This window comes from Sus scrofa, chromosome 4 (assembly GCF_054392235.1).
Source record: "Sus scrofa isolate SSC_HxYL_T2T_F1_AM1 chromosome 4, Sscrofa_HxYL_maternal_Yorkshire_Landrace_v2.0, whole genome shotgun sequence".
In the NCBI taxonomy this organism is placed as follows: Eukaryota; Metazoa; Chordata; class Mammalia; order Artiodactyla; family Suidae; genus Sus; species Sus scrofa.
In genome coordinates, this window is record NC_139386.1 from 69902941 (window position 1) to 69918376 (window position 15436).

The 15436-nt window shown below is 39.9% G+C and overlaps 1 protein-coding gene across 3 annotated transcripts in view; it reads left to right on the forward strand.

Annotated features, from left to right (window-relative positions):
• Window positions 1–15436, forward strand: part of SLCO5A1 (solute carrier organic anion transporter family member 5A1) — a 148050-nt gene that overhangs the window by 124324 nt on the left and 8290 nt on the right. For all 3 annotated transcript variants that reach the window (XM_005663031.4, XM_085022123.1, XM_085022124.1), the window contains 3 exons: window positions 8823–8982; window positions 11111–11352; window positions 13540–13604. In XM_005663031.4, coding sequence (XP_005663088.4) covers window positions 8823–8982; window positions 11111–11352; window positions 13540–13604 — 467 coding nt within the window. The remainder of the gene's footprint in view (window positions 1–8822; window positions 8983–11110; window positions 11353–13539; window positions 13605–15436) is intronic.

Below are 15436 nucleotides of genomic sequence, written 5' to 3' on the forward strand. Positions count from 1 at the left end.
TGAGAAGACATTCAGAGGGATCAAATAACTTGCTTAAAGTCATGTACCCAGGAAGTTCCTGCAGTGGTGCAGGAACTTAAGAAGCCAACCACTGTGTTTTGGGTCATTGCAGAATCACAGGTTTGATCCCTGGACCAACCCAGTGGGTTAAAGGATCCAGTGTTGCTGCAGCTGTGGCTCAGATTTAGTCCCTGGTCTAGGAATTTTCATATACTATAAGTGTGGCCATTAAAAAAAAGTCATGCAGCCAGAAAATGATAGAGCTACAATTTGAATCCAGGTTTCTCTGATTTTGAGTGCAATGTTTTTGATTATTAAACTATCCTGAAAGAAGAAGAGAAACACAAATAAGAAAGCACAATATGTAAGTCGATTCCATTTGTTAAAGTTTGTATGAGAAGCTCCAGGTTCACCAGCATGGTGAATTTTCTGACATTAAAGGAGGTAATGAGTAACCCATCTTTGAATTAGCATTAGTACTCAAGCGACACCTCAGTACCTGGGATGGGGTTGGGAAGTTTTTAGAAGGATAAACTTTTCTTACTGATCCAAGATGGAGTCACAGGTTTTTTGTTTGTTTGTTTGTTTTTGTAGAATGAACCTGATGTGCTATTAGTGGTTCCTTTAGAAAATTCAGATTTGATAGCCAAGATGTGGAGGCAACCTAAATGTCCATCAAGGGATGAATGGATAAAGAAAATGTCTGCATACTTATAATGGGATGCTATTCAGTCTTAAAAAAGAAAGAAATTCTGTGATAGGCGACAACATGGATGAACCTTGAGGACATTATGCTAAGTGAAATAAACCAGTCTGAGAAAGACACATATTCTGTGATTCCACTAAAATAGTCAAATTCATAGAATCAAAGAGCAGAATGGTGGTTGCCAGGGGCTGGGGGAATGGGAAAAATAGGAGTTACTCATCAAGGGAAATGTTTCAATAAAGCAAGATGAATAAACTCTAGAGGGCTAACGGACCCCTTTGTACCTGTAATCAACAATACTGTATTGTTCCCTTAAAAATTTAAGAGAGTGGATCTCATGTTAAGTGTTCTAACCACAAGAAGACAAAATTAAAGAAGAAAAAAAGATCCAGATTTGAGAATCTGATGATTTTTCATTATGAAAGATCTTAGGAGCCCTAGATAATATCCTGGCCCATTTTCAACTCAAGTAATTACAGTTCCAGCACCCACAGGTGTGTCCTAATCATTTTGTAGCCAAAGGAGCAAGTGAAAACTGTAGCTTAAGCAGTATTTTATAGAAGCACATTGCATAATGTGAGTTACTTGCTCTTTACCTTCAAAGACATTTCTCAAATGGGATTAAATCTGATGTCTCTGGACAGAATTTTTCACCAGTACTAGGTCTTGATAAATCACTTAGTGCTTCTAGCTTTATTATCTTTCATTTATCAAGTGTCATCTCTTTGGATTTAAACTAAAATCAATTATATCATCTTTTGGTTTGGAGACTTGAGTTACTGGGCCAGAACTTTTCCAGGGATGCTTTCGTGAGCTCTGATGTGACCAAGAAGTATTTTCTTAGTTTTCTGTGTTGGGCAGTGGCTGTTGGATGGAGTGGTCCAGCAGTCCCCAGCTCCAAAAGCTCAGAGGCTGGGATTTTTCTCCTGCAGATACCTCTTTCAATATAGTTTTATTGCCCCAAGTTACCAAGATTGTAGGAATTAAAGATAGTTTGGTGAGTTCCTGTGGTGGCTCAGAGGGTTAAGAACCTGACTAGTATCCATGAGGATGGGAGTTCAATCCCTGGCTTCACTTAGTAGGTTAAGGATACAGTGTTGCTGTGGCTGTGGTGTAGGCTGTCAGCGGCAGCTCCGATTCGACCCCTAGCCTGAGAACTTCCATATGCCGCAGGTGTGGCCCTAAAAAGAAAAAAAAAAAGTTCTGTTAATTCGGACCTTTGCTGCAGCTTCCCAAAGGTACACTTCATCCTCTTTGTCGCCACTCCTGAACTTGCCATTCTGCCGCTATTTTCATAGTACTCTACTACCAGCTTCCAGGGACCTAGCGTTTCCAGCCAGATTTTTCCTGACTTCAGTTAAACCATTCATCTCATCTGTGTTTCACAGACAGCTTAATCTCCTGAAGTTTTTTTTTTTTTTCCTATTGTGTATTTTTCAGGTGCTTTTAAGATCTTTTGTTTATTATAGATATTACTAATTTTATTTTACTTATTTTATTTTTGGTTGTGCCTGTGGCATGCAGAAGTTCCCAGGCCAGAGATTGAACCTATGCTGCAGCAGTGACAATGCCAGATCTTTAACCCACTAGGGAATTATGTGCCAGGAAACTCCTCAGATATTACTGATTTTAAAGGAAATTCCTGAAAAATAGAGGAAAAACAGTTTACTCAAAGGATCTTAGATATGTTTGTTTCTGAATTATCCTGGCTACTTTTATTAATAGGCTCACAGTTCATTTCTAGCCATAAGTATATGATTCAATCTATTTTTTTGGCTCTATTTGGGAGTTACAAAATTTGCTTTACTTCATGTTATGAGTATCTAGGGGATATGAAATATAAGCAAATTCTCTTTCCAATGAGTTTTAAATTTTGTAACTAAGATCTAAACAAATCACAGGAACTCTATAAAACCATGTAATATCTGCTTAAGCATAATAAGCCTTGAATATTATTAAACTCAGGACCAAATTTGCCATTCATAACCTCTGGTAACATGGCCAATAGAAAATGTTCATCATGTAATGTTAGCAGGAAAAACAGAATTTAAAATTCTCTGTAAAATTTTAACAATATGTTATTAACATTTATTTATATGTATATTGAAAAAAAGACCAGAAGGAAAGTAGTACTAAAAGTATTCTGGTGGGTATTCCTGGATGGTGGCATTATTGTGTGAGCTTAATTTGATTTTTTTTTTTTTTTTTTTTTTTGTCTTTTTGCCATTTCTAGGGCTGCTCCCGCGGCATATGGAGGTTCCCAGGCTAGAGGTCTAATCAGAGCTGCAGCCACCGGCCTACGCCACAGCTACAGCAACGCAGGATCTTTAACCCACTGAGTAAGGCCAGGGACCAAACCCACAACCTCATGGTTCCTAGTCGGATTTGTTAACCACTGAGCCACAATGGGAACTCCCTTAATTTGATTTTTTAGTCCTTTTGTATTTTCTGATTTTTCTACATTGAATATGTATAATTTATAGCAATAAATAAAGGCATTGCAAAACTGTGTCCAAGGGACATGGTTCTAGATTTAAAGAAGTGGTTTGCATAATTTGTAGGCTATGTAAATTTCAGATTATATCTGGTTTGAATTTGTTGACTACAAGGCTAATGAGAGGTTACTTGGTGTTACTCAGATTTAAACACTTAAACCATTGTTATAATCCAGTCTGTTTTCTCGAGCATGAATGACAGTCAAACAAGGCAGTATTACTCTTTTTTTTCATTTTTTAAAGCTTTGTTGAAGGATAGTTGATTTACAGTGTTGTGATAATTTCTGCTGTACAAAGAAAGTGATTCAGTTATATACCTATACAACATCCATTCTTTTTCAGTTTCTTTTCCCATTAGATTATCACAAAATATTAGGTAGAGCTCCCTGTGCCGTGCACACTGTGGTATATGGACAATATTACTCTTAAAAATAATTTCTTTTATCGGCACAGTGTAAAGGATTAACTGTGTCAGCATCTTTCTTTTTCTGTGCCACTATGGCCTTTTTCCCTAATGACTTTTTCCATGAATGCTCCCTTCTTTTCACTGCTGTTTGTATTTGTTGCTTGTTTTGATTTTTCTCGGAGCTTTTCATATTGTATCTTTTCTTTGTAGTAGACATCATGATCTCATGAGAAAAGCATCCCCAAGGGTGACCTGGGGCTGTGCCTTTGTTTCCAGAACTCAGAAAAGCTTTTGCCTTCCTATCATTTCTGAGCATCTGTTGACATTCTATTTAGATTCCTTTCTCTTGAGTGGACATACTCATAAAGGAGAGGTATTTGGAGTCTGCGGCTGTTGTAAATGAATACAAAGCATGCTGTTAATAAGAAACCCCTTGTAACTTCTAAATAGCCATAGTAATAACACCATCATATGGATTTGAAGCCTGTCATTTTTAGTGACTAAGCATGCAGGCAAATAAATCCCTTTTATTTGGTCACAGCTTGCAGTTTGATTCTTGAAGAAGTGGCGAAGAGAATGGTACTGCACACAGAATACTCTTCATGTGATACCAGTTAAAGCAGCATAGTCAGTCTCATAATGAATCATTTGGCTTCCTTGGACTTCTGTTTCATCATCCATGGAATGTGGTAATAGGCCTAGAACAGGCTTTCTCAGACGCAGTATATTGGGATTTGGGCCAATTAATTCTTAAAAAAATTTTTTTTATTGAAGTATTGTTGATTCACAATGTTTCAGGTATGTAGCAAAGTGACTCGGTTTATATATATATATTTTTATATATATACACACATTATATATTCTTCTACATATATACACACACATTATATATTCTTTTTCATATATGCATATATCTTTTAGAATCCTTTCCATTATAGGTTATTGCAAGATATTGAATATAATTCCCTGGGCTATACAGTAGGTCCTTGTTGTTTGCTTTACATATAGTAGTAAGTATCTGTTGATCCCAAATCCATAATTTTATCCCCCCTTTTCCTTTATAACCAGAACTGGGTTTTTTTTAATGTCTGTGGATTTATTTGTTTTGTAAATATGTTCATTATTCTGCATATCAGTGATATATGATATTTGTCTTTCTCTTTCTGACTTACTTGGTCTGATAATCTCTAGGTCCATTCTTATTGCTGCAAATGGCATTATTTTGTCCTTTTTATGGCTTAGTAATATTCCATTGTATATATGTACCATGTCTTCTTTATCCATTCATCTGTCAATGGACATGCAGGTTGCTTTCGTGCCTTGGCCATCATGATTAGTGCTGCTATGAACATAGGGGTGCATGTATCTTTTTAAGTTAGAGTTTTCATCTTTTCAGGATATATGGCCCCAAAATGGGACCAGTTAATGCCTTATCATGTGTGGGGGGGTGCTGCTCTGCACATTGTTGGATATTTAGAAGCAGCCCTGGCCTTTACCCACTAGGTGCCAATCACACCCCTTTAGTCGTGACAAACAAAAGCATCTCCCAATATTGTCGAAATTGCCCCTATGGAGAACTACTGGTCTAAAATCACAGTTCAAAGTTATATATCTAATGGTGTGATTCTAAGACTTCGTGAACATAATTATTATGAAAGTCCTGTGATAAGATTTCTTCTGTAAAATGACAGGGATGAAATTTGTTTTACTTTTGCCTCTTTGGAAGCCTTTGTTGATAAGGTTTAAATAGTGCTATGCATTTATTCCTTCTGTTATAATTCAATGACTCAATTAGCAGAGTGTGAAAGTGGACACAGGAGAAAAGCCTTTTTTTTATTATCACATCTGTAGTTGTATAATAATCATAACAATCTGATTTCACAGGATTTCCATCCCACAGCCCAGGCACATCCCCCCACCCCCCAAACTGTCTCCTCCAGAGACCATAAGTTTTTCAATGTCTGTGAGTCAGCATCTGTTCTGCAAAGAAGTTCCGTCTGTCCTTTTTTCAGATTCCACATGTCAGTGAAAGCATTGGATATTGGTGTCTCATTGTATGGCTGACTTCACTTAGCATGATAGTTTCTAGGTCCATCCGTGTTGCAAAAAATGCTGGTATTTCGTTCTTTTTAACGGCTGAGTAATATTCCATTGTGTATATGGACCACATCTTCTTGATCCACTCCTCTATCGATGGACATTTAGGTTGTTTCCATGTCTTGGCTATTGCAAATAGTGCTGCAATGAACATTGGAGTACATGTGTCTTTGCGAGTTGTGGTTTTCTCTGGATAGATGCCCAGGAGTAGGACTGCTGGATCAAATGGTAGTTCTATGTTTAGTTTTCTGAGGAATCTCCATACTGCTTTCCACAGTGGTTGCACCAATTTACAATCCCACCAACAGTGTACTAGGGTTCCTTTTTCTCCACACCCTCTCCAGCACTTATTGTTTGTAGACTTTTGGATGATGGCCGTTCTGGCTGGTGTAAGGTGGTACCTCAGAGTGGTTTGAATTTGCATTTCTCTAATAATGAGTGATGTTGAACATCTTTTCATGTGTTTTTTGGCCATCCGTATGTCTTCTTTGGAGAACTGTCTGTTTAACTCTTCTGCCCATTTTTGGATGGGGTTGTTTGTTTTTTTGGTATGGAGCTGCAGAAGTTGTTTATAAATTTTGGAGATTAATCCCTTGTCTGTCGATTCACTTGCAAAGATTTTCTCCCATTCTGTGGGTTTTCTTTTTGTTTTGTTTAGGGTTTCCTTTGCTGTGCAGAAACTTTTAAGTTTGATTAGGTCCCATTTGTTTATTTTTGTTTTTGTTGTCAATACTCTGATAGGTGGATCTGAGAAGATGTTGCTGTCATTTATGTCAGAGAGTGTTTGGCCTTTGTTTTCCTCTAAGAGTTTTATAGTGTCTGGTCTTATATCTAGGGCTTTAATCAGGAGAAAAGCCTTTGAACAAGCAACACTTTATAGATTAATACATATCATTGGGATGGGCTAGGCTACTGGGTGAACGGCTGCTCAATATAGTCATTAAAGATAAATTCAAGGGAGTTCCCGATGTGGTGCAGTGGGTTAGGAATACTGCAGTGGCTGGGGTTGCTGCAGAAGTACAAGTTCAGTCCCTAGTCCAGGCAGTGGGTTACGGATCCAGTGTTGCCACAGCTGAGGCTTGGATTTAAACCCTGGCTCGGGAACTTCCATGTGCCCTTGGTGGGGCCAAAAAGTAAAAAAATAAAATAAAATAAAATGTCAAAAAAGAGGCAAATCCTGGCCCATAAAAGACATTCCAAAATATCTATTGAATGGATGGATGATGAATAATTGGACATGTGAATGAAGGATCTGCTCTTGCTAACTCATGTGGCTTTAGGAACAGTATTTCATCAGAGACGCTTAAAAAGGGTGGTCACAAAAGCAAAGGAAGGAGGTCATTGTATGTGAATGCTATAGGGTCCCTCTCATTCATCCACGGTTCCCTCTGGTTACCTGCTTGCCTCTGCCTTTCCATAGCCATTTCTTTCTACTTCTCTCTCTCCGGCCCTATATCGTTACCCACCTCATTTCCCCTTTTATATTTCTTGCCTGAATTGATTTTTTTTTTTTTTTTTTGGCTGCACCTGCAGCATAGGAAAGTTCCCAGGCCAGGGATTGAATCCGAGCTGCAGCTGTGGCAACAGTGGATCCTTAACCCACTGCGCTGGGCTGGGGATTGAACACTGGCCTCTGCAGTGATCTGAGCCACTACAGAGACAAGGTTGGATCCTTAACCTGCTGGCTGCTGCCTGAACTCCTTGCCTGAATTTATTTTATTAGAGTATTTCATATTGCATCATCTTTAAATCAGACGTTGTGCCCTCATGAGAAAACAGAACCTGTCACATTTGCCTTTGATGCCACATCTGGGTTTTTTTTGTTTTTTGTCTTTTGTCTTTTTAGGGCCGCATCTATGGCATATGGAAGTTGGGCCAGGGGACCAATTAGAGCTGCAGCCACCGGCCTACGCCACAGCCACTGCAACGAGGGATCCAAGCTGTGTCTGCGACCTACCTCACAGCTTATGGCAACGCCGGATCCTTAACCCACTGAGCGAGGCCAGGGATCCAACCCGTGTCCTCATGGATACTAGTCGGGTTTGTTAACTGCTGAGCCACAATGGGAACTCCACATCTGGGCATTTTGTTATGAGAAGTCGACACATCTGGACATTTTGAAGGGAAGAGTGTTTAATTGTTGTTTTCTAGTGGTCGGAATCGAACTAGTGACATGATTCCTGATAATCTTCAAAAAAAAAAAATCAATAGCAACAACAACAACAGCAAAAGACAAAAGACAAAAAAATAAAAAAATAAATAAAAAAAAATGGAGTTCCCGTCGTGGCGCAGTGGTTAACGAATCTGACTAGGAACCATGAGGTTGCGGGTTCAGTCCCTGCCCTTGCTCAGTGGGTTAACGATCCGGCGTTGCCGTGAGCTGTGGTGTAGGTTGCAGACGCGGCTCGGATCCCGCGTTGCTGTGGCTCTGGCGTAGGCCGGTGGCTACAGCTCCGATTCAACCCCTAGCCTGGGAACCTCCATATGCCGCGGGAGCGGCCCAAGAAATAGCAACAACAACAACAACAAAAGACAAAAGACAAAAAAAAAAAAAAAAAAAAAATCACCTCCTTTTGATTTTCTAGTGTTCCATGTCCTTCTTTGATCATTTATCCCAGAAAAATTAGAGATTTTGGTCAAAGGAACCTGTGTGGACAACGGTGATTGATGGATTCCATGTTAATGCCTCATGATGATAGAATTAGTTGGCACAGAAAAGTATTTCTTCCATTTTCCAGTTAAAGAAATTGAGGTCTCAATTTGTTGAGATATCGAGCCAAGTGTCTCTAGTAAGTAGTTACATGAGGGTCAGAACTACTGAGCTCAGATCCGCAGAACAGGGTGGAGGGTAGAATTGAGGCAAGATTGGCAGGTAGAATACATAATCTGATACAAACATACAGAATCTGTAGAACTGGAAAATTGAAACATTTTTCTTTACATTTTGTTTTCAAGTCATTAGAGTAATGACCTAGGGTGAGTTTTCACAGTACCATAGCTTTGATTTCATGGGAATAGCTTCTCTAAATGGACACCTTACTTAGCCTCAAGAACTAACTCTCCTACGGGTTTTATTTTAGCAAATGTTGCTCACGATCTGCTTCTTTTCTCTCCTTAGACCTTCCCTGACCCGGCCTCATAGGAATCTGACAGGAAGCTGCAACGTTAATTGTGGTTGTAAAATACACGAGTATAAGCCTGTCTGTGGATCAGATGGAATTACATACTTTAACCCTTGCCTGGCTGGCTGCGTTCACAGTGGTAATATGAGCACTGGGGTGAGTTTCTGTGCTGTTGTTAGATTTCATATGCAAACACAAACCTTCACTCTCCCTTTTCAAGAACCTTCAGATAATCTGCAAAACACCTTCTGACAAAAGCCCAGAGGAAAGAAAATTACCCAGTACTTTGATTTGTTCCCCAGGGGTGTTTGGAGCACATGAGGGTAGTGGTCTGATTCCATGTCCACCCTTCCCTACTTACATTCGTGCCGACCCGGTGAAACCTGATAAAGTTAAGAGCTGGATCTCTCCTTTGTTACCCTGTCAGGGCCCTTGTGATGGACTTGAAGGTCAAGACGACTGCATTTGGTGCGGTTGAAGAGAGACTAGAGCAGATCAGAGCCTGGGAAGATGGGCAATGGCCATTTTTCTTAGACTGTCAGTTCAGACTTTTTTTTTTTAATTTCAGAGTAAAGATATTTCTGTCAGTTCAAGAATAGGCTATTTTGAAAATTCCCTTCCCCATGAATTATAAATAAGTAGTAATACTGTGGGGGAAGATTTTCATATTTTACTCGGTTCTTTATGGAGCCTGGTTTCATTCTTTGCATAAGAACAGATTGTTGGAGGCTGCCTTCATGAAAAGGTTAAAGTGCCTTTGCTTGTTCTGTGCAGGTGATAAGGGATTTTACTGTTGCATGTTTCTGAGTTTTAACCTATAGTGATAAATTGAGAATTCGTTTTGATGGCTCCTCATTATTTAATTGGCAAGCTCCAGTGTGTGACTGAATTGAAAGGGACAATGAGATCTGTTCTTCTCAGTGGCTAAGTCCTTCCCTAGACATGAGTGGTCTGGCGCACAAGCCCTCATTTTTCCATCTTTGAAAATAACTTTATTACATCCACTTGATATCATGCTGAAAATTAACACATGTGGATAAGTAGCACCTCAGCCATGAAGTGTCTCTGTCTCATCACAATTTTAAAAACTGATATATGCTTGTTCTAACAACAGCAGCATGGATTATTCCTATATAGGGAGCAACGTATACAACTTGTCTTCTAGTCTAGATATTGGAAAGGATAAATCAGAAATATGTAAAGATGTCTTGCTACACATTGTAGAGTTCACCAAACAATGCACTGTAGACTCAATTGATAAGGAAAACCAAGAGCATCATATAATTAAAAATCAATAGCAACTTTGACCCCCTTACCCTTGGCAAACGTGGATAAGTATTTCTAAGGAGGTCAAGCACACAGACCACCAAATGTCCTATTTTATAGAAGCTGGTTCCATTTCTGGAATCTTTCCTGGGAATGTAAAAAAAGGGGGTGGAAGGAGACAAGATCAAGCTTTCTGGATCTTACTCTGGTCTAGATATCTGCTCATTTGCGAAGTTCAACAATAGCATAAGTCTTCAAAACTCTTGCTTCAGGAGAGGAAGGAAAACATGGGCTCCTTGGGGATTATATCCCCAGGTCAGCCCTCATTCATAAAAAGAGGCCAACAGTCCCCGGAGCACAGGCACCCATAGAGCATGCCATCTTTGTGTTTGTTCCTCCTGCCTCTCTAAGTGGCTGAGAGGTCACAATGTAGCGAGCTCAGCTAGTGCCCATTCAATAAAAGCAGGATAGTAGGCAAGAAGGATAATTCGTTTGAAACACATTGCTAGTCCCTTGAATTAGCTGGTTTGCAAGGAAGCATCCAATGATATGTTCGCTGTTATTGGCACTGAAGTCATCACAGTGCATTATGAATTCTCTGCATGTATTTAACAGATATTTACTTTCGGTCCTACACTGTGTTCAGGGTTACACTATGCCCTTCAGTGAGTACAAATAAAAATAAGGCTTAGTTCCTGCTTTTTGAGGGGCTTCTCCATTTGGAGAGCCCAAGTGGCCTATGATTATGGCCAAAAATGAGCATCTGGAATGAATGATACAGAATGGAGGGTTGAAAGCTTCTTATCAAAGTTTAGGTTTAAGCAGTCGTGGCCAGCCCATGTTGCTAGCTGCACTTTTCTGGTCCTTCCTATTAAAATGAGGAAGGGTATTTTCACTGAAACATCCTGCATATTTGTTAATGCTGGAGCTATTGTAGAGCATTTTAAACTTCGTCTTTCCATCCCTGTGCTGAATTTTGCTTTTGGCTGGCATCCGACTGATCTTTCTCATCACTTAGATAAGGAATTACACAGAATGCACGTGCGTCCAAAGCCGCCAAGTGATCACCCCCCCCACGGTGGGCCAGCGCAGTCAGCTCCGCGTGGTTATTGTCAAGACCTATCTCAACGCAAATGGCTACGCTGTGTCCGGGAAGTGTAAACGGACCTGTAACACCCTCATCCCGTTCTTAGTTTTTCTGTTCATAGTGACCTTCATCACAGCGTGTGCCCAGCCGTCAGCCATCATCGTGACACTCAGGTGAGCACAACGTTCCACTTCAAGGGCGGGTCACCACTCAGAACTGCCAGAATCCATATTCCAGGCTGGGGACCGATGGGGTAAAGCAGAGAGCAGAGCAAAACGAGGTTGTGCAGGGTTCAGACATTCCTTCATTCAGCTGGTGTACTTGAGAGAAGGGAGCTTTCCTGTGTCAGAGACGGGAAGGAAAGGAAGGTGTTAACATTTCATCCTCCAGAACCTTCTTTAGTCAGATGAGATCTCTCTCTGGAGTTTAGGGAAACTTCTCTCGGGCACCTTTGGTTCCTAAAAGGTTCACCTTCAAGAGCTGAGAGTTGTCACCGTGTTAGCTCCGAGAGGCCTGGCCCCAGAGGAGGCCAGGAGTCATTTGGTGAAGTTGCTGAATCAGGCATGCGGAGAAGAATATTCTCTCCAGCCCTGTAGATGGTTAATACCTCCAGGATCAGTGACCGCTGATGCTGGGCTGACAGTTCCAAATGCTGATGTCATTAACTTCACTGTCATATAAAATTTGGGAAGTGAATCAAGGACAGGGAAGACCAGGAAATGTAATGTTTAAGTTGTTCATGCTATTCTTTCTCTTTCTTCTTCTTCTTTTTTTTTTTTAAACCGATTTTTTCCTATTTAAGATGTTCATGCTGTGCTTTCTTTCTTTTTTTTTTTTTTTTGTCTTTTGTCTTTTTGTTGTTGTTGTTGTTGTTGCTGTCTCTTGGGCCGCTTCCGCGGCATATGGAGGTTCCCAGGCTAGGGGTTGAATCGGAGCTGTAGCCACCGGCCTACGCCAGAGCCACAGCAACGCGGGATCCGAGCCGCGTCTGCAACCTACACCACAGCTCACGGCAACGCCGGATCGTTAACCCACTGAGCAAGGGCAGGGACCGAACCCGCAACCTCATGGTTCCTAGTTGGATTCGTTAACCACTGCACCACGACGGGAACTCCCATGCTGTGCTTTCTTTGCCATGTTATCTTTTTGTGTGTGTGTGTGGTATTTATTTATTTATTTATTTGCTTATAAGAGAGAGCATGGAAATTACCTTAATGGAAGTCCTATCCAAAATGTGGACACCAGCACATTCAAATCAGAGTGTTGGTATTTGCAGTAAAGACTGAAGCGGACAAAGGAAGGAAGGGGACGGCGGGGTGAAGAAACAAAAGCAAAAGCCCGCAGCAGCTTTAGGGGGACTGGCGATGAGGGAGTGAGGGGTGTCAGTCAATCTTCCCCCTTTACGTCCTTGCTGGCTCCTCAGTATCCCACCATACAGGGCACCTGGTGGGACGCACCGGCTGAGATGTCATTCTTAGCAGGGTGGATGGACTGCCTGCCTGTTTATTCTGCATGTTCTGGCTTCCCATCTGAGTTAATAGATTCCCAGGCAGTTCAGTCCTTGACAGTAAGATAACAGCCCATGCAAATCCCATTGGTTTACTCCTTCGGTTCCCCCATCAGCAGAGACTCATGGAGTAACGACAATGTGTGCAGTGTTGGGGAAATTGCTGTGAGAAAGCAAAGAACCTGGGGGAAAAGATGCCAATGTGCGCCCGTCCTTGGGAATTTTACGTGATATACCGAGAACCCCATGTGTGGGGGACACAAAGGATAAAGTACTTCCTCATGAAAAACATCTGAATCATTAGCAATCTAATCTTTCAACTTTGATTCTATAAGAGATGTTAAATAACCCAAATAAGGGCTGCCCATTTTGTAATGTTCAAGCATGACACATCACCAGTTGGCTTCTAACCCAAAACTTCAGAAAAGGAGCCCTTTCATTTTTGCTAATAACAAAATCAGTAGACTCCATTTTCCCTGCCCTGTGGGAATTATTTGGAGCATAAGTTTTAGGAAAAGAAGAAAAAGTGAGGTGGCTGGCAGGGATTCATTCTTTTTCTGACTTTCGACTTGTGTCCTTTACATTTTGGGACCATTAAAAAATATTTTTTTCTCTATGCTTTTCCTTGAGCAATGATGGGAGTCATTTTCAGTGTAAACACCTACCATCTGGCAAAGCATAGGCAAAAAGAGAAAAAGAATGCTATGTATTTTCTTTTAACAGAACTGATTTTGTGAATTAATTATTTTGGCATCTATTTGGTCCCTGGCTCCGTAGCTAGGCAGGCTTGATTTGACTTTCATTTTCTTAAGGTCATTATTCTAAAATATTTCTTTCTTTCTCTTCTTCATAGGTCTGTAGAAGATGAAGAGAGACCTTTTGCCCTGGGAATGCAGTTTGTTTTATTGCGAACACTTGGTATGTTCCTGAATTTCCAAGAGTGCCTCTTAGTTCCTCTTTGCAGATGGCAAATTTTCACTGTCTTTTAAAAATGGCAAGTCAAGACATTTGTTACCATTAGTAGAAGCTAGGATTTTACAGGCTAGTGGGGAGGGCACAACTTCCTCATTTTCTGACTTGGACTAAAAGCCGACCAATTCTGTTACTAATGAAACAAAGCAAAACTGACTTTACATGTCAGTTTCTTTTTCACTGTGAACATAAACTTGAACTAAATTCCCCAGAGTTTTTACAGTAAGAAATCTCGAATCAAGAAATTGTTATGAGTTTGCAATCCTGGTGGTTTTGTCTTTTTGTAACATGAAACTGATAGGAATTGTTGCTCATTGTGTGTGTGTGTGTGTCAAAACTTTAATTCCTTACTTTTTTCCAGCAATTTTATTGGACTGGGTAAAGAGTATACTGATCAAGTTTTTTGAGAAAAAGAAATTAAAAATTCTAAAAAGAAAAAAGATCTCCCAATTGGTATACAGGGACTACTTTTTACTCATTGACAAGAAAAGCTTGTTAGCTCTGTGTCACTGTGGTAAGTCACAGAGTTTATTTGGGCAGGAAGACGATTGTTCTGACTTTTACAAACATCACATCACCTGTGATGTCTTGGGACAGTGGCTGGGAAACAGAGTGTGAAGTGGCTCATTCCCTTGATTGATTTTAATGTCTTTTGATATGGCTTCCTCATCATCAAGCATCTTTTGTTTTTTCTTTCTTAAGGGGCAGCCTGTCATTTTATTCAGCTGTTATTTCCCCCAGTCATCAGTATCCTTGTCCACAGAACCAAAAAAAAATTATTACTTTTTTGGATTCAAATTGTTTCTTTCAGTTTTGAAGGATGAAACATTTTAAACATTTAAAAATCATCTGGCCCTCGGAAACACAAATCCTCTCTGGAATTCTCATTTTTGCCTTAGGTTGTGGTAGATGGCCCAGACCAAGACTGATGACTTGCCAGTGAGCATCAAAGGCTTCCAGTGGCTTTGAACTGGATGGCTTATTTTTTTGGGTACCCTGAATACTTTGAAAGTGCAGCTTTCCAAAGAATGCTGGTTCAAGGAACTTCTGACGTACTTTGATATAGTTAAGAAGTGGGCTTTATACTTCTCATTAAAAATAAAAAAGTTATTTTCAGAGGAGGAAATTTGTTTATCGAAGGGGTAGTTGAATGGGAAAAGAAAAAAAAATTGTTCCTTCTTTTTGCTCAGCTTGTCTCTGATACCAGGGGATTGGGTAATTTGACACGGATGTGGAGATAAAGTGAGTCAACAGATGGACAGCATAGCATCTGGAATAAGTGCAGGGAGAACAAACACATCAGGCATTTATTATTTAATTCAACCTAATCTTAAGTTTTATTGATTATGAAAAAGAATAGTTAAGCCAGCAAGCCATTTTCCATCTCCCCGAGTTCCAAAGCAAAAAAAGAGCGCTAGGCACTTTAATGATGTTAAATTTAAAAAAATTTAAACATGGTTGACATACAATATTATGTTAGCTTCCAATGTAGCAATTTGACATTTGCCTACATTATGAAATGATCACTCCGGTAAGTCTAGGAACCATCTGTCCTCATACAACATTATTATAAAATTATTAATCATATTTCTTATGTTGTATATTGCATCCCTTTGACTTCTATTATATGTTTTGTACCTCTTAATCCCCTTCACCTATTTTGCTCACCCCAATAATGTTACATTCCTACAATGTTACATTCCAATTATAGTGTCAATATCTCCTTTTATTGTATTTCTTTTTCTTTTTTTTTCTTTTTTCTTTTTTTTAGGGCCACA